This window comes from Phascolarctos cinereus, unplaced genomic scaffold (genome assembly GCF_003287225.1).
Source record: "Phascolarctos cinereus isolate Bilbo 61053 unplaced genomic scaffold, phaCin_HiC Scaffold_5;HRSCAF=322, whole genome shotgun sequence".
Classification (NCBI taxonomy): domain Eukaryota; kingdom Metazoa; phylum Chordata; class Mammalia; order Diprotodontia; family Phascolarctidae; genus Phascolarctos; species Phascolarctos cinereus.
Genome location: NW_027555958.1, coordinates 351,053,898 through 351,079,285, shown reverse-complemented (window position 1 = coordinate 351,079,285; position 25,388 = coordinate 351,053,898). Strand labels below are relative to the sequence as shown.

At 39.3% G+C, this 25,388-nt stretch overlaps 1 protein-coding gene across 1 annotated transcript in view; it reads left to right on the top strand.

Annotated features, from left to right (window-relative positions):
- The window catches only part of LOC110205503 (kinesin-like protein KIF28P), a 59,136-nt gene that overhangs the window by 12,628 nt on the left and 21,120 nt on the right, over positions 1 to 25,388 (top strand). The window contains exons 4-12 of the mRNA XM_020982118.2: positions 129 to 164; positions 2,855 to 3,079; positions 8,385 to 8,539; positions 9,869 to 9,980; positions 14,957 to 15,024; positions 16,070 to 16,244; positions 17,576 to 17,653; positions 19,951 to 20,041; positions 24,098 to 24,152. Coding sequence (XP_020837777.1) covers positions 129 to 164; positions 2,855 to 3,079; positions 8,385 to 8,539; positions 9,869 to 9,980; positions 14,957 to 15,024; positions 16,070 to 16,244; positions 17,576 to 17,653; positions 19,951 to 20,041; positions 24,098 to 24,152 — 995 coding nt within the window. The remainder of the gene's footprint in view (positions 1 to 128; positions 165 to 2,854; positions 3,080 to 8,384; positions 8,540 to 9,868; positions 9,981 to 14,956; positions 15,025 to 16,069; positions 16,245 to 17,575; positions 17,654 to 19,950; positions 20,042 to 24,097; positions 24,153 to 25,388) is intronic.

Below are 25,388 nucleotides of genomic sequence, written 5' to 3'. Positions count from 1 at the left end.
CGACATCAGACACATAACACTTACTGGCTGTGTGACCCTGGGCAAGTCACTTAACCCCATTGCCTAGCCAAAACAAAACAAAACATAACAAAACAATGTTTACTTTCTTTATACTTTTGTCTTGACAGGTGACATTCAGTATGCTGGAAATTTACAATGAACAGGTAAAAATAAGTGCATTTTCCAATATTTTCTGATTACCACTTTCCAGACTATAACTTCCTTAGTGGCAGAAACCATATCTTAATCATTTTTATCTAGAGCAGTACTTTCCTTGCACATAGTAGTTGCTCTGATTGATTAAATGATCAGTATTTTTCCTGTTTTCTTTTCCTTTTTTTCCCTTTCATAAATCACATATGACCTGGTAATGACAAATCCTTCTGGGCTCAATTTTCCTGTTAATAAATTTTAAGCGTTGGGAATAAATAATCTCTGAGTTTCTTCTAATTCTAGCATCCTATGTTACTATATAGTTTTCCCTTTACTACTTTCTATTTTTGGATACTTCAGTGGATTTGGGGTATCAGTGATATGGATAACCCTTCCAATTATGTAGATCACAACCCATCCATCACCCTTATCTTGTACAACTCTTCTTTAAGTCTTGTAATGTGCAATTATACCTAGTGTTTAGAACGGGTATAAGTGGTGCATATAGGCTGACAATTGGTCATCTCACATTCTTAACCACATAACCAGCCTAACTTCTTTTTCTGCTTGTACCCATCTCAAACTTTACGTCATGTTTCTTGTAGCCTTCTTATGTGTTGAAGTCTGCTTTTGTTCGTCATTCACTTCCCCATTGTCATTTCATTGTCCCTCAAGTTTAATCCTTTAGAGACTGATATTCTCTGACTTATAGCCATATAGCATCACCAAAAGAATATTGTTGCTAAAAATATGGGTCTTTATTTGGGGATTTGCTAACTGAGGTTATCTCTCAAGGCTCTGTTCTGGGCTTTCTTTTCTTCATCCCCTGTACTATTGGTTGGGGCAATCAGACTATATAAGGTTTTTTTTGGTACATTTTATGTTTTTCATTTTATATCATATGTATTCTTTATTCTTTATGATATCTTTATTATAATTCCTTTAATCAGTTTTGTCCAACACAATTTCCTTGATATCGGAAGATACTTCAGTAAGTGTGATAGAAGTTCTTATCTGACTTAGTGGGTAAGATCCTACCCTATCACTCTGGGCTCTGATCTGTGAGCTTTTACCTCATCTTGCCTGGTCCCAGGCCCACCAAACCACTTCCTGGACTTTTCCATGGACTGCTACATAGACAAGAATCACAGAAGATGAGGGGTGTTGAGAGGTGTCAAATCTCCATCAGTGGAAGAACTCACACCAGTGAAATCAAGGATCTCTCAAGTTCCTAAGTTTGTGTCCCTATCTCATCAATTTAGCTATTTTCTCCAACAATGTAGATCCCCACCTGTATATACCTGACTATCCTTTGCAAGTCCATGTCTTTCTCTGACTCCTCCATGGGTCTGTCCATTGTGCTATTAGATTTTCCTCTAGTTCTCTTTGATATTTTGTCACCAATCAAACACATGTCCAGTCCATCTGACTCAATTAAAAATTTCTTTGACAATGATATCTTTTATATTACTTCTTGATAGTCTGTCATTTGTAACTTGTTGCAAACCCCTCATGTCTACCATGTGCCTTTCCATTGCCCTTTGGATGACTTCAACTTTGTTTCTTTAGAGGTTGTACTGTAGTGTTCCATGACTTAAAGCAATACAACATCTGATAACAAACTTCTGATTATCAGTGGTACTCAGTAAAAAACTGATTTATTCAGACATTAGGATTTCCCTTCTGAACCCTAAATACTTGCCACACTAGCCTATTATTTCCTTATGATAGGTTACCTGTTCATTTATGCAGGCAGTTAAGTTTGGCTATGGCCACAAAGTAGCTCAGATTAAGGAAGGAAGAAGCACATTGGAGTGTATGGGGTGCTCAGGGAGGACTAACACCTCTGATATGAAGGCTTGCTGAGCCCTTCTTAGGGCTATTCATTCACCTTTTGTGTTCACCTCCACCCAACTCTCTCATATGTGGCTCCAAGAAGCTGCAGCATGTGCACTGGCTACCTCAGAGTAAAACCCTCTCAGCAGACAGGCTAAACCAGTTGGAGAGGTTCCTCCCCATACACGTGAAGATTTCCCCCAGCCGAATGGGTGCATGACAACAGTGTATTCCAGTGGCCACAAAGGAGGCTGAATCAGGCACTGTGGAAACACTTAGAGCTTGTTCAGACATCAGAGTCACCAAGGTCATCCACTGCATCCTGGGCCATCTCCAGTAGTCTTGACTTTTGTCCTGCAATAGGATTTCGGTGACTCTGGAAGAGAGAATGAGGCTGATGACTTCGTGAAGCTCTGCCTCACTTAAATCTAGTTCACAAGCAAGTTGAGACATCATCCATGATGTTATTGGTCCTCTTTGAAAACGAAAGGCACAGCAACAAATGATGATTTGCGTCTATTGTCCAGCCTAGTAACTGTTTCTCACCACATTCTTTTCCTTAAAAAAAAAATCCTAATGTAAGAGTTTAGGAATGTTAGAAATCTTTGAAAAAATCTAGTCCCACTCACTTATTTATCTATGAGGACACTGAGGCCCCTAAAAGTTGACTTACTCAAAGTGATATAGCTAGTTAGTTGCAGATACTAGATTAAAATCCAAGTCTTCCAATTTGTTAGCTTAATTTCAACTACTTAAAGTATTTGAAAGTAATACAATTATTTCTCTAAAAAATTATAGAATTCTTTTATACCTAGAAACTACAAACAAAGACTTAAGTAACCCTTTGTCATTGTTTTTCCCATAGGTTAGGGATTTGCTCTCTAAAACCAAGAAGCCTGGAGGGCTTAAGGTAAGAGAAGATCAGCACCAAGGCTTTTATGTAGATGACTTGACTTCTGTCCCCTGTGACAGCTATGCACAAATTGAGAGGCTAATGGAACAAGGCATTAAAGCCAGAACGACCGCAGCAACAAGCATGAATGCCACCAGCAGCCGGTCCCATATGGTCATCACCATTCAATTTAAGCAGGTATAACTCTGATGTTGTTGTTTCCATTTATAACCAAGAGGCATTAAGCGAAACACCTTAAAAGTGATTATATCACCTTGGTATCCAGACAGGCTTGACCAATATGTAAGGTGATCATATTTCAGATCAAAAAATGTGGGGGTAAAGTAGGATGAAAAAGAAAAGCCTACTCTTCCCTCTTCACTATGTTCCTTAAGACTAAGTGAGCCCCACCTTGATATATCCTAGCACTAGGGCAGTGTACCTGGAACTGGAGATTGTGTTTCCCCATATACATACTGTGTTCTGGAAAGAGGTTCTAAATAATACTGATAGCATAGTACAAAATACTAAGAATTACTCTGAATTAGAATGCTGAAATAAACCAGCTTTTAACAATTTAATCACTCTACTAACACCTTTGCATTTCTAGTGATAACTATTGTGCAAATGTAATCACCATGAAAAAAATCTTTTAAAATCCTTCTAAATCATCAAAGAAATATCATGTTTAGAAATGTTTTTAATGTTAAGCATTTGTGTCTCTACTAAAGTCCTACTTTGATGCTCACCCTGGATTCTCGAAATTTATGCCTGCAGAATACCAAGTCATAGGACCTCCTAGCCACATAGGAAAAGCTCAGAGTATGGGACTGGTAGCAGACTATTAGCTTGTTCTGTAAGGACAGGCCTTACTAAGATCACAGGAGCCCATTGCCAGTGGTTTCAGAGTGATTCATTTTTTTTTTTTTTTGCAAAAGCAACTCTTAAAGAAAATGTTTGCTGTTAAATTTTGTTTCTCATACAAAAAACCAAGATAAACCAAAAACAAAATATACTCCATGAAGTGAGCTGAATAAAAAAGTGATTGTCATTGATGATACATGCCACCAAATACTTTTGTAATTTACTATTGGTTGAAATAAAGGAAGGGAGGGAGCTAAGATGGCAGAATATAGGTAGCAGCCTAGATGAACTCTCTCAACATTCCCCTCCAAACAACTTTAAAATAACTTCTCAAATCAAATTTGGTGCAGCAGAACCAAAAAAAGGGTCAGTGAGACATTTTTTCCAGCCTAAGACAACTTGGGAGGTTGGCAAGAGAGGTCTGTGACACCAGGGTAGGGGCCCAGCCAGAACCCCACAGCAGCATAAGCAGTGGGCATTGGAGATGGTGGCCTTGGCACTACTAGCAGCAGCTTCATGAGCTCTCAGCCCAGAGATGGTAAGGGAATTGGATAACTGGTCAGAAAGAATTTGTAAGGGGCCTTTTGTTGGCACTGAGTGTGGCTGGCACTGACTGGCAACTCTATTGCCTATAAGCAGTTCTGGGTCACAATTCCAGGGCACAGAGGAGCTCTTGTGATCAGTCACAAGGGAGCAGGAGGACTGGTCACAGTTCTGAGACAGGAAGGAGCACAAGCCCTTGTGGCTTCAGCAGAGGAGGGGACTTGGTCACAGTTCTAGGGCCAGGAGGAGAGCTGCTGCTTGTGGCTGCAGGGGACTAGGGACCCTTCTTGGGTAAAGATCAGAGACAGACCAGGAGAGCAGTGACTATACTTCTCCCCTGATCACACCCTGTTGGAAATAGTGAAAGCTTTCAGACCCTAAGAACTAGTTATGAAAACAGCAACATGATGAAGTCAGAAGCTTGTGACAATGCCTCCCTACTCCCAGGTGAGTAGAGCCAACCTTCAACATAATGTTCAAAGTAGAAGAATAGACTGGAAAAAAAGATAAAACAAACAAAAAAATCTGACTGTCAAAAACTGTTACGGTGGCAGGGAAGACTGAGACACAGACTCAAAAGAAGACAACAATGTGAAAACAGCTATAAGCAAAGCCTCAAGAAGAATGCTAATTGTACCTAAGTCTAACAAGAATTCCTGGAAGAGTTAAAGAAAGCAATAAGATAAGAGTGGTAGAGGAAAATTTGGGAAAAGAAATGAGAGTAATGTAAAAAAATTATGAAAACAGAATTAACAACTTGGTAAAAGAGGCAGAAAAATATGCTGAAGAAAATAAAAGCTTAAAAAACACAATTGGCCTAATGATAAAAGAGCCACTGAAAACATTACTGAAGAAAAGACCTCCTTAAAGAGCAGAATAGGCCAAATGGAGAAGGTACAAAAATTCACTGAAGAATATAATTCCTTAAAAAGTAGAATTGGGGGGCAGTTAGGTGGTGCAGTGGATAGAGCACCGGCCCTGGAGTCAGGAGGACCTGAGTTCAAATCCGGTCTCAGACCAGACACTTGATATTGACACTTACCAGCTGTGTAACCCTGGGCAAGTCACTTAACACCAATTGCTTCACTAATAGATAGACAGACAGACAGACAGACAGACAGATAGATATAAAGTAGAATTGGGTGAGTAGAAACTAATGACTCCATGAGATATCAAGAAACAATAAACCAAAGTCAAAAGAATGGGGAAAAAAACAGAAAATGTGAACTATCTCATTGGGAAAAAAAACAAACCAAAAACAAAAACAACTGACCTGGAAAAGAGATTGAGAAGAGATAATTTAAGAGTTATTGGACTACCTAAAAGCCATGTTCAAAGAAAGACCCTAGACATTATATTTCAAAAAATCATAAAAGAAAATTGCCCCAATATCTTAGATACACCTTATCGTTATTAGGGCAGTTAGACGGAGTCTTCATAGACATAGGGCACAAGTGTGAGTCAATTCTGTTTGGATGATTTACTATTCTACTTATTATCTCAGTTTATCTCATTACTACATCTTTTTTTCCACCTTGATATTTGGGACAAGGGTGTGAACAATCTTCTCTCTAAAACTCTCTCTAAGCAGTTCTTAACCTTTGTTGTATCTTAGACCCCTTTGGCAGTCCGATAGAACCTATGGATCCCTTCTCAGAATAATGTTTTTAAATAATTGAAAGAAATACTAAATTTCAGTTCAAGGTTAGTGAAAATAGAGGTGCAGTTTTTTCCTCAGTTACATTAACCAGCCTCCCTGAAATTTATAGATAGTTCATAGGTCCCAGATTAGGAATTCTCTTCCAAAAAGAAGTAATGAACAAAAAAGCTACATGTTATTTTGGAGAAAAGTGCAGGAGACAGATTTGGCACCATTTTCTGCTTACCTGTAACTTAATCTGGATATTTAGCAAGAGTTCTCTATTTATGCATTCCTATTTGCTAAAAAATTTACTAAAGAAACCAATAGAATCTAATGTATTCCTGGAAAATGGCTTTGAAAAATCATAGCTCCCTTTTATATAATGCTTTAAAGTTAATAAAATACTCTCAATAATCTTGTGAGCATGTAAGTAGATAACATGAGAATTAGTATTCTCTTGTTCAGATGAGGAAACAGGAATATTAAACAATGCAGTGGTATGGAGAGTCCTAAGATCTCCCTTAGTAGATGTGGGTTCAATTCCTGGCTCAGACACTTAATAACTTACTTAGCTTCACTTTACTTCAGTTTCATCATCTGTAAAAGGAGATAATAATGCTTCACTACCTACCTCACAGGATACTTGTGTGTAAAGAACTTAGTAAGCTTTAAAGTGATATTTAAATGTGAGCTGCTCTCATTATTATAGTAGCCAAGAGACTAAATGGTTAAAAGGTAGACCTAGGCAAGAGCCAGCTCAGGTCCTGAGATACAGTCTGAAAATGAACTTGGTGGCTTAAGGTGTTTTGAGAATTGTTCTTCCATTCCCTCCCTACCCCTTGTTTTGTAGGGAATCCAACAACATTCTAATCTAGGTTATCTGGAACCTGGATGAATTGGTCAGAACAAAAGGAAAAGCTAATGAAGAAGTATGGTACCTATTACTAAGGGATAAAGTGGTAGAGATGGGGGTGGGAGGATGCTTATTGCAAAATGTGCTCACATTGGTAGGGGGCTAGAGACAGGTTGGAGGAAGAGAACGGGGAAGGGTTGAATGGAATGATGCCTGTGTTCATTGTATGGAAAGGAGGTCTGAAGCCTTGTGTGACTTTGTAGAAGTTGAACTCAATTATCCTCTTCTCGTTACTAGGCTGAAGTCACGAGTCAGAAAAATGTTTTAGATCTCTCTTTGAACACCTCTTATCCTTGCCACTCTTCACCCTGTAAAATGAGTTTAAATCAGGGGCCCTTCATGTTATTTGTTGGCAGTCTAATAAAGCTAACGGACTCCTAATCAGAAAAATGTTTTTAAGTACATAAAATAAAATACACATAATTACAAAAGAAAGCAATTATCTTGACAGACATTTTTCAAAAAACCAAAAACTAGTGTGCAGTCCTCGGGTTAAGAACACCTGTGAGGGAAGCCATGTCTAGTTTGTGGGTTTAAAGACTAATGTTGATGAAGATACAGCATACGGTACCCTAGAGGTTAAAGAGAATATTAAGGGCTGCTTTTCCAGTACTTTGTGAGCTCATTCTGTAACTTGAGAGCATCCTAAAAGTCCTTTTCCCCTTAGCTTGAAACATCATAAAACTTCTCCTTATGTTGTACCATAAAATTACCCCCCAAAAAATTTCTTCTTTTTCCCTTATCTTGGACCATAAAATTCCTTGTCTCCCTCATCTCTCACACCCATGCCCTCTATCTATGCAGACTCCTTCTAACTGCACTAATACTGATAAAATGAATCTAAGACATTGGGGCAATTTTCCTTTATGATTTTTTGAAATATGATGTCTAGAGTCTTTCTTTGAACATGGCTTTTGGGTAGTCTTAAATTACCTCTTCTCAATCTCCTTTTGGTTTCTTTTATCATCATAAAATTCCCCCCATCTTCCTTATCCTGTCCTTATCTTGAACCATCATAAAGTTTCATCCTCATGTGGAACATCTACAGGCTGTATAACTTTCTGTCAGAATTTTGCTATATAAGCCTAGCTCCCCCAAATACCAACCACCTTAACTGTAGCCTTGTTGATACAGTACAGGTCCATGTGCTTTCACATTAATAAAGCTCCCAATGGCTAAAGAAAATGTCTAAGTGAATTCTTTCACACCCAAACCGCTCTCCTGAATATGACCTCAACAATGTGAAGCTTAGAGAAGTTAATCAGAGCCTCCAGTCTCAAAACCCAGTGGTGTTTTCCCATCAAATATTATAGAATGTCAATTCCAGAGTAGAAAGCGTTTATCATTTTGATTTGTTCTTCAGTTTTCGTTGTTAATAATCTCTACTATATTAATCAAGATATTTCTACAATGACAATTTCCCTTTCTTCTTTCAGATCCAAGATTTATTTGGAAAAGATATTTTTAATGATCTGCTTTTGTGGATGGATGCATGGCCTTCTACAATTTTTAAGTAATGGATGCTTCATTTTCTTAAACAGGTTTTTCTTGATGGAGATCTCACCAAGCAATCCATTATTAATTTGGTGGATTTGGCAGGTAGTGAAAGGCAAAAATCCTCTGCATCTGAAGGAGACAGATTAAGAGAAGGGTCACGTGTTAACTTGAGTTTAACCACGCTGGGCAATGTAATCAGGTAACAGAATCAAGAAGGAAGCATCTTTCTGACATTTGTAACATAAATTTTAGTTGATATTCAAAGTGGCTTTTTGTTTAAGACTTTTTAAATCCATTTATTTTGAACATTAAAATTAGGTTTTATAAAAAATATGAACAAATTATAAAACATATACAAATGAAGCCTGGTATTTTAGGAAAGCAACTTAAAAATTGGCTTTTCAGACTTTAGATTGTGGTGCTTATCTTTGTGGTGCATGTCTGAGAACCAGGCAATCAATAAGCATTTATTAAACCTTTATTCTGTGCTAGGCACGCTGCTGAATGTTGGGAATACAAAGAAAGGCAGAAACAACGTTCCCTCCTTCAAGGAACTCACATTCTACTGGGGGAGAGGACATGCAAAACAACAAGATATATACAGAGTAGATGGAAGGTAATCTCATAGGAAAGTGAGATGGGAAGGATGGAAACAGAAAGGCGGCTCATAGAAGGTGAAACTTGAGCTGAGTCTTGGAGGAATCCAGGAGAGCCTAGAGGCAGAGATAAGGAAAAAGAGCATTCCAGGCATGGGGGGTGGGGGTGGGGGATGGGAATCCAGCCTATATAATGACACAGAGTCAAGAGATTGGAATGTTGTATATACAGCAAGAACACCAATGTAGCTGGATCATAAAGTATATGAAAAGAAGCAGAGAACATTTGGGCCAATTTTAGGTATTGGAGATTGGCATTAGCAATTGTTATTAACAGATGATGTGGGGCTTTTGTTTTTTAATTTTCATTTCTAATAATGCCATTTTGTTAATCAGTGTCTTTCTACACACAATGACAATTCATATACTCTCTCTGAACAGACAACTGTCCTTTTAAAGAAGGGCTATGAACAAGAATTTTAATTTAATGGGGCATTTAATTAATGGGGCAATTAGAAAAATGTAGGGACCCTTCCCATTTTCACCGGTGTCATTGGCTGGTTCAGCTGTCAGTCAACCTCAGGCCCTCCAGCAGTTGTTTTCATTGGCTCTTAGATCGTGAGGGAGAATTCAATACTGATTGGCTCATCTAGCCAGTGATGGGCAATCCAGGAATATTATGTCTACACTGATTCAACACAAGTTCCCAGGTAGCAAAGAGGCAGCCATCATAAAAAAGATTTATTTTTTAAAAGAGGAAGAAAACAATTCAGCAAAACCAATTAACCAATCAAAAGAATCTGGACAACAATGCATCCTGCATGCTTTTCTTGGATTTTTCTCACCGGGGCAGATGGCAATTATGTTTTCTCTTGTCATGTCACAAAGAGAGTTATTTTGTTTTCTCCTGTTGTGTGTTCTTTTCATTATAGTGCTCTTGCAGATGTTACCATGGGGAAAAGAGTTCTGCACATCCCTTACAGAGACTCTGTTCTGACCAGACTCCTCCAGTCAGCCCTGGGTGGAAACAGTAAGACTATTATGGTAAAATAATGTATTTTGTTGAACTGTTTTGTCTCATATTACCCTTTGTCACATTGGTCATATGTGCAATGAAAAACAACAGGCTATCAGCTCCAAGAGCAAAAACCTTTTCGTTATAGAACAAACAATTTTACTTTGTCTCACTGGAAAAGTCGTTTCCCATTATCTGGATGTCGAAAATATTGTTTCAGTCCCAAAATTATTAAGTTCTTCTTATGTGTAAGCCATTGTTCCAGGTACTAGAGATGAAAAAACAAAACTGAAACAATTGTTTCTCTCAAGAAGCTTACATTCTATTATATAAAAAGATGTTGCTCCTGTCATAAGATAATTTGTTACCAGAGGTATAAAAAAGAGAAGGGAGTTGAGACATGAGTTTCTTAGTTGGATCCCTTACTAAATGCAGGTGGTGCTGGTCTGTTGATGTGGCCAGGAGAGAAAGGTAGGTCACTAAAACTAAGCATTTTCTCTTTTCCCTAAAAATACCCCAAGATTTTTTAAAAAAGCAAATTGATTATTTATTATTTCATCTGGCTTGAATGATTTCCACTCTAAGACTAAACCTTTTATTCACTCTAAGATTCTCTTATTTCTTAGGCAATTTTGAAATTATTTGAAATCAATATTGTTTTGCATGTTCTAAAATAATACAATGATCATTTGATTGAAGCTTTTTACATCCAGTTACCTTGAATGTATGAGACAAAATATGAGGAACATAAGACTCTTCTGCCATTAGTCTAAATGTGAGTCTCTTTTTTTAGAAGAGAAATTTCCTGGTCTAAGGTATTCTTCTGTGTTGCTCAATGTCTCTTGATCTCCGTACTCTGTGACTGTTGACTATGCAGTTTGGCCTGATAATTTTTTTCTCATTCGTTTTACTAAGATCTATGAAATTTTAAGTGGTAGCTTCTCTGACTCCCACTACCCAGGCCCATTCCAGTAGTGAAGAGGAGGTAGCCAATAGAGGAGACTATGCCAATAGAGTATAAGCTGTGGCAGGTCTTAGCAAGGTGGAAAAACTTTAAATACAAGCCCAGAGATAGGCTGTGTCTATCATCCAAAGGCCACTCTAAGTTCAGAAGGCTTACTGCCAAACATTGGCCACCAGATAGTGAATTTTTCTTTAGCAAAGGTAACTCATAAATCCCAAACGGCGTTATTATCTACAATGCAAGAGAGGGCAGATAGTATGTGTAGTGCTGAATTTCTAATCTTCCCAAGTACTGATTTTTAAAAGTGTTTATAAGTCTAAACTGATATTTGAGTTTGTTAAGAATCTCAAGCTATTTATTTGATGCATTTGTGCTCTTGTCAGTGTGAGTACTCATGCCAGTGATACATATCTGAGCCTATCCATGGCTGCTTATGCTATACTAGTCTTGTCCTATCTTCCTGTAAATCCTTTGCAGGAAATAGAGCCCAATGTGCTAGAGACCTTCCTCTTATTCTCTTCACATTGCATGGATACCAAAGAAGTACATGGGCAGTCCACTGGTTTTACTTGTAACTTACTACATGACCAGCCTTATCTTTTTTTTTCTCCTTAATCAGTCAGTCAATAAAATGTAAGTGCCTACTATATTCCATAGACTGTACCGAGTTCAAAGATAACAACCAAATGGTTCCTGCCCCAAAGAATCTTACTTTCTATCAGGTGAAATGTGTCCACATATAAATATATGCAAAGTAAATACAAGATAATTTGGACTGGGGAGACATAGTTGTATTTGATGGGTTGAGGAAAGGCCTCATGAAAGGATACTGTTGTACCGAGAAATCAGCGAGCGAGACCCAGACATAATTTAAAATGTGGATTTATTAGTGCACGGCTGCAAAGGGTATGCACACCCAAGTCAAGCAGCCCTCATCAGGGGTCGAGCTAGGGTTTATGTGGAAAAGAGCATGGGAAAGAAATGCCAAAGATGCAGGTGTCTTTGGGGGCTATGGATGGGAAAGTACAGGGAGTATACCGGACGGGGAGGGGGATGGATCTTTGGAGTCTGGCAGGAGGAAGAGTCCTTGGGCTGGCCAAGGACACCCCTCTCCCTCTGTCTTGATGAGAGAATGCTCTGCAACAAGGGAAAGCTTTCTTACAACACAGGAACTTACTAAGAAATTGAGAGGCTTCCAGAGACATGATCTGAGGGCTGGGGCCTGAGCAGCCCAGCTCTGTGTAGCTGTACCAGGGAGAGAGATAAGGGTCACGCTGAGGCCCATGCATGAATAACTGCTAGGCACAGTGTCCTTGGGCTGGGGAGTGGTTGTCAGAGACAGTGTTTCTGAGACTAGGGAGAAATTGGGGCACATGTACAAGCACAAGCACCCAAGCACCCCATCATTACAGGTCAGAGATCACACAGACTAGACCAGGTGTCCTGGTCTCTGGTATAAACATAATTATCTAAAGCAATTATATTGCAAGCTTTCTTATCCATTTGTGTTTGGAGGTATGGGCTATGCCGAGCTATGCAAGAGTACATTTCACTATTGTTTAGATTTAGGAGAAAAGAGGTCTGGGGCAAGATTAAGCAGTAATTTCTGCTTTCCATGACTTAAAGGGCCCTACTACCTAAATGGTAAAATAATGTTCTGTATTACAATACTACTCTGAAACTGAGTTTTGGCAGAGAGAGAGAGGCAGAGAGAGAGAGAGAGAGAGAGAGAGCGAGCATTCCAGATATGGAGAACAGAGTGTGTAAAAGAACAGAAACAGGAGATAGAAAATCATATGAAGAAGGGCAAAAAGGCCAGTTTGGCTAAATCATAGAGAGTATGAAGGGGAGTCATATATAATAAATTGGGAAGATGGGCTGGAGCCAGGCAGTGAGGAATTTAAATGCAAACAAACAAGTTTTTGTTTTATCCTAAATTTAATAGGGAGTTTATTGAGGAGAAGAGTGACGTGGTCAGATATCACTTTGGTGGCTCTGCTGAGGATAGATTATAGAGGGGAGAGATTTGAGGTCAGTAGACCAAATAGGACTGTTGCTCTTGAGGTACTCTAGGTGAGAGTTAATGAAGATCTGAACTTGGGACGTGTCCATAAGAAGGGGACAGATGTAAGAGATCTCGATAGACAGACACCCATCGAATCTATTCACAAATCATCTTTTAAGGTGAGGAGTTGAGGATGGCTTGGAGGTTGTGAACCTGGATGACTGGAAGAACGGTTATGCCCTCAACAGAAATAGGGAAGTTTAGAGAAGAGGGAGAAATTCTAGCAGGATTGTAGAAGGGAGAAGATAATGAGTTGTGTTTTGTTGGACAAATTAAATTTGAGTATTTACGATAGTGCTCTTTGAGTTTCTAAAGGTAGTTATGCAGAAGAGAGATTAGCCATGATCTGTTCATTCCCATAAGACAGAACCCTGAAACTATGGACAGAGTTTTCAGAGAAGCAAGTTTAGGCTTATGTAAAGAAAGATTTTCTCACAATGTACTATTCCAAAATAGAATGGGTTGTTTTAGGATGTATTTGATTCTCCCTCACTGGAGATCTTGAAGCAGAGACTGGAAGACCATTTGTTCAGAATGTGGTAGAAGGGATTCTTGATCATGGAAACCTTAGACTCTGAGATCCTTTCCATCTCTGACGTTTGTGACTTGACTCATCACTGTCTCCCATGCTCCATATCTAATCTGCTGCCAAAGTCTTATCCATTCTACCTTCATAACATCTCCTGGATTCTCTACCTTCTCTCCTCTGTTACTGCTACCACCTCAGTAGAGCCTCATCCCCACATACGTGGACTGTTGCAACAGCCTGCTTGTTGGTCACCTTACCGCAAGTCTCCCCACTCCAGCCCATCTTCTGCTCAGTTGTCAAGTTGATCTTCTTAAAGCTCAGGTTTGACCATCCTCCATTTTGTAAACTTTAGTAGCTCCCTCTTATTTCTAGGATCAAATGGAAAATCCTGTTTGGCATTCGAAGCTCTTTGAGTCCTGGTCTCCTCCTGTCTTTCCAGTCTTCTTACCATCATCACCACCACCACCACTCCCCAGCTGTGATCCAGTGTCACTGGGCTTCATGCTGTCCCTAATCTCTCAACTCCAGGTATTTTCACTGGCTGTTGCCCGTACCTGGAATTCTCTCTTCCCTCATCTCTACCTCCTGGCTTCCTTGGCTTCCATCAAGTTCCAGCTAGAATTCCACCTTCTATAAGAAGCCTTTTTCCAATTCCCCCTTAATGTTAGTGCCTTCCCACTGTTGTCTCCATTTTATCTTGTATATATCTTGTTTGTACATAGTTGTTTTCATGTTTTCTCTCCTTTAGACCATGAGCTTCTTGAGAGCAGGGCTGTTTTTTACCTTTCTTTTTAGCCCCAGTGTTTAGCATAGTGCCTGGCACACAGTAAGTGATTCATAAATGCTTGTTGACTGACTGACTTGATGTTACTTTTACTATAATAGCTGGCATATGTATAGCACTTAAAGTTTTGCAAAGTGCTTAACAAATATTATCTCATTTGATCCTCACAATAACCCTGTATTGTTACCATTATTCTCATTTTATGACTGAGGAGACTGAGGCAGGTAGAAATTAAGTGACTCAGGAAATGTCTAAGGCTGGATTTGAATTCAGATCTTCTTTTCCAAGTCCAGCTTTCTAGTCATTGAGTAACCTTGCTGCCTATTGAATGACATTCTGTGATAGAAGTCATAATTGGGTAGAATATGGTGACTGATTCCATCGCAATGGAAATTTGCAGTGTGAATTTGAGCAATATGACCACTTCGGAGTATTTCTTATTCCCATTAATCCAGACCTAGCTGTAGTAAGTGGCAGAGCTGAAATTTGAACCCATGTCTTCTAAGTCTAAATCTTGTCCTCCTCCTACAATACCATATTAACTCTCAGTCTGTAAAATTTTATATTTAGTTCTTATTCAAATCTCTTTCAATAGCACCTGGTGCAAGGACTCTTTATAAAACCAATAGATGGAATTAAAAATTTGGTGAATATTATTTACAGATTGCTACTATAAGTCCTGCTGATATCTGTTACGAAGAAACTTTGTCAACTTTAAGATACGCTGAAAGGTAATTTTGTGAATATCTATTACCTTTAGTGGTTCCAGATTTTTAAATAAGAAAGGTTCATGCAATATCACAGCTCCTGAATTAACTTTTTTTTTCTTTTTAAGGGGAAAAGGTAGGGTTGTTAGGCTAAAAGGGAGAAGTGGAGCTGAGAAAAAAGAAACTAAGTTAGAGGGAAATCTAGGACCATTCATTCTTTCATTATAGTCTGAGAGCCTCCATTTGGGAGGAGAAACATATTCTAAATTCTATGGGAGTATTTCGTTACACCAGTACTAAAAGTATTCGATGAGGAGCAATTAATTCAGGAGTTGGTTATCTTTTGCTGATAGCATGTCAGTATTCTTCCTGTGGAATACTAGGGAATGGTAGTGCTGGGAAGGAGAAGAATTGTTATTGAATCTTGCAGGAGTGAGAATGAGAGACCTCAGCCATTCTGTGAGGGAGTTGGAGAGAGCTGTCTGCCATCTTGGTTACGTATGTGATAAATTGTTAAAAAAAACAAAAAACAAACAACTTGTTAATAATCTACTGTGGAAATGCTGGCCTCCTAGCATCTTTGGTCTAGCCTAATTATCCTCTAGAAGTCATGAAAATATTCATTTCTAGCCCTGTCACCTGTAAACCACATCTTAGAATATCTCAGAAACTCCTGCTTGCCACAACATATCCTGTGACGGTCCCTAGAATTGTTATTTCTACAAAACAACTTGACACATCTTTGAAAGTTTCACTATTTAATTCAGTTGAGCAGGCCTAGGCAGCAGCTCACTCATTTACCATTAGAACCCCTTGGTTCATTGATTGGTACAGAGTGGAATTTATTTTAAACTCAGAGTTCAGAAGTTGAAATTATAGAATACTGGGCCATGTGAAAGAGAAAATGGATTGGTTAGATTTTGAATAGACAATGGGTCAATTTCTAGCTACTGCTTTGCAATCATTATTCAATGCTTTTATAAAAGGATGGGGCGTCTGAGTGTGTGTGGTTTTTGTTGTTGTTTTCATTTTGGGTTTTTTTTTTGGTTTTGGCCTCGGCTTGAGAAAGAGCTAAAAAGATCAAGAACAAAGCTGTGATAAATACAAGCCCCACCGAGAAGCTGATAAAAGAACTGAAGGCAGAAAACAACAGACTGTTGTCTAGGCTTGCTGGACTGGGAAATTCAGGGAGAAGAGTAGCAGATAAAACAAGTAGGTATTATCAAGTAAAGCCACAGGTCTCTGTCACATAGACTAAGGGAAATAGAGGTGTTAAGTGTTGGGAGGACGATGTCAGAGGAAGGGAACCTGCCTAGCAAGCCCTGTTTGGGATCATTTAAGCAGAGGCATCACCAAAGTTGGATCTGAGAGCTTTGCCCGAGGGAGCAGACATAATGTCCGGTGGAAAAAAAAAAAGCAGTGACCCCAAAATAGCCATAGGAACCAATAGCAAGGATTGGAATTGAGCCAATAAACCTTTACTAGGCCACCTGCTATGTGTGGAGTGACAGGTGTGTGCTGGGCATGACTCTAGGAAGAGTAACAAGTGAATGGCTGGCTTGTAGTGGAGAGATGATTATCTCTCCTCCGCCTGCACCCGACAGTTTCATTTGAGAAGGCAGGGGACTGTGTTTTCAGAACGTGCCCCAACTTACGATCTAATAATATCAGAATATGTTTCAATAAGAGCCTTACATCACTCTAAGACACAGCCCTGTCCTTATCTGGTCGTAATGTCCAGGTGGGGATCTTCACAGATCACACTGGTGAACATATTAACCCTGGGATCTAATCCTTTTCAAGTCTATATTCCTGAATTAGCCTGAAATAGACATCAGCCCACCCTGCTTATCTTCTTCAGAAATGGCAACATTTTGGACCAGCAGGCAACCTGCTTGTGTTTATTTTGCCTAGCATACCTTAGGGTGAGTTCACATCACGAATCTTGAAGGAACATTCACCTGGTAAAGTGTTCTCTCTCAAAGGACAAGTGACTCCGTTCCAGCTTTCTTTAAAGCAAACAGCTGGAAATCACTTCATAAACAGGGCTAAATAATAAAATAATAATAAGATCAATATACGCTGGACTCTTTTGGCCATTCTCCATTACACAAAACGCTCACAAAGTGGGTTGGATGTTGGACAGAGAAATGTTGCATTAAAAGTTCTCTTTTTATAGTACTGGTCAGCCCCAATCTGAGTGGGTGAATATGCTACCTAAGCAAATATATTGGAGGTATTAAAAAAAAAAGGCAGTTAAATGCTATCATTCATTTACAAGTGAATTGTAATATCTTTCTGCAATAGAATTCTTATATGCATTATATTCTTATATATATATATATATATATATATATATATACATACACACACACACACACACACACATATATATATGTATGTATATATATTACACATAAGTGTACAATGCTCAATATGCCTCGAAGATTGGGTCAGGGTATTGAGGGGTTATTTCATCCATAGTCATTGATGCTGTACATCTGATCTTTAAAACATCACCTTCCTTCCAGAGGAACTGGAGTATTTACTGGCAAAAAACCAACTGCGCCTTCAGACTATACAGATTACATGGGAACACCAGTTGCAAGAGGCTCGAAAGGAATGGGAAGAACGATATACTGCAATCATGCAGGTGAACTTTCTTCTGATTCCTAAGGGCTTAGAAATTAATTGGACTTACCTCCCACTACCTTTCATAAAGCTAAAGAGTTTTGTGTTCTGTTGAGATTTTCTTTTTTTTTTTTTTTTGGGCTAGGCAATGGGGTTAAGTGACCTGCCCAGGGTCACACAGCTAGTAAGTGTTATGTGTCTGAGGTCTGATTTGAACTCAGGGCCGATGCTCTATCCATTGTGCCACCTAGCTGCCCCTGAGATTTTCTTGCTCCCAGACTGGAGCCATCATGGTACAGTTGCTTGCTTTTTTAGTGGCTAATTAAAATTCTTATGGAGTAGGAATGAGCATGACGTGTACTTAAGAAATCCACGTTGATTGATGGATGGAAAAGTAAAGCCTAAAGTCTTTGCTCAGTATACACTGAGAAAAACACAGGGTAGTGGAAAGAATGGGGCAGCTTGGTGGTGCTGTCGCTGGAGTGCCAGGCCTGGAGTCAGGAGGAACTGAGTTCAAATCTAGCCTCAGACCCTTACTAGCTGTGTGACCCTGGGCAAATCATTTAACCTTGTTTACCTCAGTTTCCTTAATCTGTAAAATGAGCTGGAGAAGGAAATGGCAAACCACACCAGTATCTCTGCCAAGAAAACCCCAAATGGGGTCACAAAGAGTCAGACATGATTATAAATGACTGAACAAGAGATAGAAAGAACATTGAAGTTGGGAATCAGTAGACTGAGGTCCTTAGACTGGATTTGCCACAAAGTTGTTGGGTAACCTTTTGGTTGTAGGAGGGGAGAAGCCTAGTGCAGTTGTTAAGAGTACTGGATTTGGATCCAGGGGACCTGAGTTCAAATACTGCTTCTGCTATGGTGAGATTCTGGGCAGGTGACTTAACTGCTCTAGACTTGCCATCATCTCCACATGGTAAGGTGGAGCCAAGTTTCCACATGGCTTGGATTAAATAACTTCTAATCTCCCTTCCCACTCAACATCTATGATCCCAAGTCAGTTCTCCTTTCCTGGACCCAGTTTCCACCTCTTCCAAAGAGCTATGTGACCCTGGGAAAGTCACTTAACCCTGATTGCCTCTCAAAAAAGAATAGAGACCTTAAAAAACCCCTCTAAGTTCTATAACCTGTTCATCTTGAAAGACAAACCAAGGCTGTAGGAAATGCCAAACTACAGACAGTGGGAAGGAGAAAGGAAGATAGGAGCTTCTGAGGTTACATGAAGCAACCTAACCTTGTATTTAGCCTGGTGGTCATCTTGACCCTTGAAACCAATGAGGGACAAAGAGCCAGCCTATTTCCCAACCTCTATTTGGTCCTAGGCATCAGCAAAATCCAGTCTAAGGGGACAACTGGAGAAGGGGGAGGAAAATCCTGAGTAAATAAGGAGCCAGAGTAAGCCCATGGTAAACTTGACTTCAGCCCTCCTTCCCAAAATGTTTTCATGTTCCTCCCCCTAGGCATGTCTGAAAGCAGCAATAAAGGAAGCAGTAGAGAGGGAAAGGTGAAGATTAGCTTAAAAAAGGGCGTCATCATTGGAACAGCAGCTGGAAGAAAGAGGAGATGGGAGCAGATTTGATCAAAAGTACAAGGAGAAGGATCAGAGACTAGAGTAAAGAAGGAGAGTATCAGGGACAATGTCAGGAAATGCTAAGGTATAAAATAAGGGATAACAGAGAGCTCTTGGCAAAAGGATTCTATTTTCAAGGTGATGCAGAGATTGAAGAGTACTGTAGGAGGTTCGAGGAGAAGAGGGATTTGGAGTGATGTGAGATGAGGCTAGAAAGGTAGGTTGGAAGTAGATTATGGAGAGCCTTAAATACCAGGCTGAAGAATTTGTATTTTATCCTACAGGCAATAAAAGCTCCCTTTCTTGTCATAAAAAGATTATATGAAGAAGCCTAGATTATCACTTATCACTGTCCAATTTAATGAATTTCCGTATGCCAGCCTATGACCAAATAATGTCCACTCCTGCTTGTCTGGAACAGATAATGTCTTGGAACTAACCCTAACTGGGTGGTTCCCAGTGATGAAAGCTTCACTTTGATGGAGTGTGAATTTTTATCATGGTATAAGGAAAAACTATAATTACTTAGCATAATGCTAAGTTTCCTTATCCAGAGGGACCACAATTTTTAAGAACTTTTTTCCCCTTTCTTTGTCTTCTGGATTTGGTTAAGTTGTATGTTGTCCTATGTTCTCTAAGGTAAATAAGTAATGTCATTTTCAAGGGAAGTATAAGGAAAAGGAAGCCTGATTCTGATATGTTCTTGATGGCACTATTAACCCTGGTTTCCTTTCTAGGAACGGCAAATGACGAAGGCTTTCCCTTATCTCTTCAATGTCAATGAGGACCCACAACTCACAGGAGTTCTCAAGCACTTCATTCAAGCTGGTATTTAACTTACTTTATATCTTTCTTATTATACTCAGTGTTCTTCACTCCCACAGCTATTAATAATAGCTACATTCTTTCACCTAATTGTTAGCTAAATTTCACTTCATCTCTCTACATAACCTTATCCAAATCCTTGTTGTTGGCATCTGCAGGACTTGAGGTCATTTGTCCTCTTTTCTTTCTTTTTTAAAGTTTTATTGGTGTACCCTGTCTTAATATTACATTCATTTATAGCTTGCCCCCACTGCATGAGTAGTCTCTTGTAAAACAATTAAGTAAAACTAGTAATACAGTGGCCTTATCTTGAAATGCATGCAACATTCCACTTCTGTAGCATGCCCTTTCCTTTCTATTTTTTTAATGAACAGAATTGTCTCTCCTTCCCCCCATCCTATTGAAAAAAAATGTTCTTGCAACAAATATGTATAGTCAAGCAAAATAAATTTCCCCCAACCTCAATGGCTATAATCAAACATACATACATACATACGTACATACATACATATGTGTATATATAGATACACATACAAGTATGTGTATGCATGTGTGTATATATACATATAAGCATATCAATGTGTGTGTATATGTATACATATATGTCTCATTCTATGCCAAATATCCATCACTGCTCTGTCATGGATAGCTTGTTTCATCATCAGTGCTCTGGAATCATGAATGTATTGATTACAGTTGTCACACCTCTCAAAGTTGCTAGTTTTACAGAGTTATGGTATAAATTATTCTCTTGGTTCTTCTCATTTCATTCTTCATCTGTGAGTTTAATACTTGACTTAATCTTCCTCTCCACCACACCCTCCCCATCATGTTTAGTACATGAGGTGTAGAGATGGAATATAAATTTTGAGGAGGATACGTTTTGACTGAAACATGGAGGATGTGAAAGAGAACAATAAGAAATAATGGAAAAGTGAGCTGGAACCAACTTGTGGAAGGTCTGAAGTACCAGGATTATGCCTAAATTCATTTTACAGTGTTGCCAAAATAACCTTTCCATGACACAGGTCTCACCCACTTAAAAACCTTAGGTGTTTCCTTATTGCCTCTAGGATAAAATACAAACTTGTAGAATTATGTGATTCTGGGTAGGACTAGCGTTCAGGAGAGAGATTGGGATTAGATATATAGCTTTGGGAGTTATCTGACAAAAGATGCAAAGGAGAAAGTATAGAAAGAGAATGGAAGAAGGCCCAGGATAGGAGTTTGACCAACACCCATGCTTAGGGCCAAGGAAGATGGTGATGAATCAGCAAAGGAGAGTGAAAGGGAGTTGTTGTACAGGTAAGAAGAGAACCAAGAGGAGAAATGGAGGCAAGGGAAGAGAATATCCAGGAGGAATGGGTGGTCAACAGTATGAAGAGCTAAAAAGAGGATCATGAAGGGAAAAAAAAAACCCACTGAATTTGAGAGATTGAATTTATGAGATCTTTGGTCATCTTGAAGAGAACAACTGGTGAAGTGGTATGTTCTGAAGCTTGATTATTAGATGTTAAGACCTAGTGGGTAATGGAGAAGTATAGGAAGTAAGTGGGCAGCTCTTTCTAGGGACTTAGCAATGGTATGAAGGAGAAAAGGGATAATAGCTTGGGTCTGTAGCTGAATTAAGTCAAGGATTTTTAAGAATAGAAGAGACTTAGGCATGTTTGCAGGCAATAGGGAAGAAACCAGTAGAAAAGGAGAGACTGGAGGGAATGATTAAGAGAGCAGGCCCAGAAAAGATGGGAGGAAAATAAGAACAAGGACAGAAGTAGAAATTTTGACCTTGGCCTTGACAAGGAGAAAGACCATTTCTTTCTCAGTCTGGAGCAAAGTAGGGAGAGTGGGTCATTATTTAAAAGGGTTTTGAGGTGTGATGTCAGGAAGATGAAAAAGCTGAGGACAGATAGTCTTGATTTCCTCAGTGAAGTAGTCATATGAGATTGACTGTTTTTTCAGAAAGAGGGAAGAGTAAGTGTGGCCTTGGGGTATGAGGAGATCCCATCATTTTCCAGAAGAATGCTTACCCTCTCTTCAATCATTCCTTATCTCCTCACTCTTTCTCTGCTGCCTTCTGCATGTGTGCCAATATCTTACCCCTCCTAAAAAATAATCACTTGATCTAACCATTATCACTAACTGTCATCCTATATTTCTCTTACCCTTCTTAAGTAAACTTGAGAAAGCTACCTATACTAGGTGCCTCCACTTCATCTTTTCTCACTTGCTTCTAAACTCTTGGCATCTGGCTTATGACCTCATCATTCAGCTGAAACTGTTCATCACAAAATAGCCAATGATCTCTGTTCTAAAAATTAAAATTTTTTTCAATTGACAAAAATCTGTTTATTCACCTCCCACCTCCCCACCCAGCTGGAGAAAAAAAAAAAGAAAAACAAAGCCCTTATTTAAAAAAAAAAAACAATAGTCAAGGAAAATAAATTCCCACATTGGCCATGTCCAAAAAACTTATGTTTCAGTCTGCACCCCAAGACAATTACCTCTTTGTCAGTTTAAAAAAAGAAAAAAAAAAAGACAAAGAAATGTTGATTATGTCCAATTTATCTTGTATACAACTTTATATAGTACATACTTGTTTGAATGTTGTCACCCCTTTTGGACTGTGAACTCCTTGAATGCCAGAAGTGTCTTTCTTTGTATCTCAGCACTTAGAGCAGGGCCTGAAGCATAGTAGGTACTAAATAAATGTTGGTTGACTGACTAAAGTCAATCAGTTGGAAAAGCTGAGTATATAATATACAGAAGCAAGCAAGTATAATAGTTTTTGATAAACCTAATGATTCTAGCAGGTAGGATATGAACTTATTATTCAATAATAAATGCTAGAAAAACCAGAAAGCAATCTGGCAGAAACTAGATATAGACCAACCACTCACACCATATCACATCATACTCTGAGATAAGCTCCAAATGACTGTGATTAAGAAAAATAAAAATCATCAGTAAAACTTTTTAAAAGATAAAAAATAGCCAGGCATAAAGGCACATGCGAGGGAGTCCCAGATGCTGCTGGATCACTTGAGTTCAAGAGTCATAAGGCATAGTAGACCTAAACCTGACCCGGTGTCCACACTGTTTGGCACCAGTATGATGAGCCCCCAGGAACAGAGGAACACCAGGTTGCCCAAGGAGGGGCCCAGGTTAAAGTTTCCATATTGATTGGTATTGGGACCTAGCTTTGAGTGGCTGCTATACTCCTCACCTGAGTGAGATAGGTAGACCTAGTCTAAAAACAATAACAACAACAACAACAAACCCTAAAAAAAAAATCTAAAACCCAAAAAAGTAGGTAGGAAAAAAAAAACTTTGCCATAAGCCGTTTGAGTTTTCTTTCTACTTTTGAAAAATGTTATTGATAAACTTTGTGTCAGCCCATTCTACAATATGCATAATCCCTGTTGACACCCCCCCACACACATAATTTACACCCTGAAAACAGCACCCTAAAAAGTCATGGAGATATACAGCCTTCTACCTTAGCAGTTCTGTTCTTGTCAAAATAAAGGACTGCTGCTGGTGCTCCTGCTGTTTGTCCTTCCTTCTGGAAGAGGACCATGACGTCAGGGAGGTGATGCCATGACACGCAAGTGAAATGGATTTAAGTGACGGAGGGCTGTGCAAAGCGACCAGCCTCACTTTCTCCTTCAAGCCACCTGGGTGCAGTGGCCAGATATGGATCAGGATGTCTAGAGATAGGTGTTTGTTTCATGATAACAAACCATGCTTCTTGTTCTTTTTAAATACCATTATTTACTTGAGTATTGTTGCCATCTCAGAGTTATCTTTTTTCACACAGTTGTGCTAATTGTACATATTATTTTTTTGGTTCTGCTTTGTTCCCTATCTTTTTTTTTTTTTTGCAATTGGGGTTAAGTGACTTGTCCAGGGTCACACAGCTTGTAAGCGTCAAGTGTTTGGTCTGAGGCTGGATTTGAACTCAGGTCCTCCTGACTGCAGCGCCGGTGCTCAATCCACTGTGCCACCTAGCTGCCCCTATTCCCTATCATTTTTAAAATGGGATGTTTTCATATTTTTCAGGTTCATCTGATGTTGGTCAAGCAGCTTCAAATAAAATTATCCTTCAAGGATTGGGGTAAGTTTCTATGAATCTACACCTTTATTCAGCATGACAGTTATTAATTCCTCAGCCTAGATGGGGGCTCTGAGAAGCTATCTTGTCTATCTCTCTGCCCCCAAGTGAGGTCCCACGCCACTCCTTCTGGACAATTGCAAAGAAGGAGATTGTGTACCCTTTCCTAATGATCCCTTCCAATTGTTACCGACCCAAACTACCAGGAAGTTGTTCCTTTTCTCTAACAGAAACCCACCCTGATATAGTTTATCTATCTTCTGTGAAGATGGAAAACGCTAGTCACCATCCTCTGTATTGTAGAATTTCATATACACGGACATGCACACACACAAACACACACACTTATTCTCCATAAAAGTCCTCTGAGATTTCATTGTGGAAGTAACTTAGATTCTCAATGGTTATGCCGATACAGTTGGTGTTCACAGTTCCTATCCGGCTAAAAAGACATTGAAATACTGACTCTGAGACAGACTAAAATCTATTTAGAATAGAAATATCAAAGCAAGGAGAGGCAATGTGGCCCAGTAGAGAACTAGCTTTGAAGCCAGGAAGACCTAGGTTTATGGCCCTGGGCAATCACTGAACCTCTCAGTTGTCTGAGAGGCTAAGTAGCAAAGAAGGGGCAAACCTACATCAGTAGAAGAAATTTCCTTATATGGGAGTTCCCTGGACCACTGAAATCATGGGTCTGCTTCCTGTTTCTCTCCCTTTTCTTTCTTTTTTTTTTTGGTGAGGTAGATGGGGTTAAGTGACTTGCCCAGGGTCACACAGCTAGTGTCAAGTGTCAGAGGTCATATTTGAACTCAGGTGCTCCTGACTCCAGGACCAGTGCTCTATCCACTGCTATACCTAGCTGCCTCTCTCCCTTTTCTTAAGACTGAAAAACCTCTATTCCTATAACTAGTATCTGTTTATATTGGATCCTTCCACTTTGTAATACACGCCATTCTTCTATGTGTGCAAGTGTTAGTCTTTACCCTCAGGGATCACAGAATAAATACATTGTAGGCAAGTGGGTGGCACAACAGATGGAGAGTTGGACCTGGAGTCAGGAAGATCTGAGTTCAAATTTGGTCTCAGACCCTTTCTAGCTGTGTGACCCTGTGGCAAAGTAACTTACCTCTCCGTCTGCCTCTGTTTCCTCATCAGTAAAATGAGGTTAATAATAGTACCTGCCTCCCACAGTTGTGAGGATAAAATGAAATAATCTTTGTAAAGTGCTTTTGCAAACCT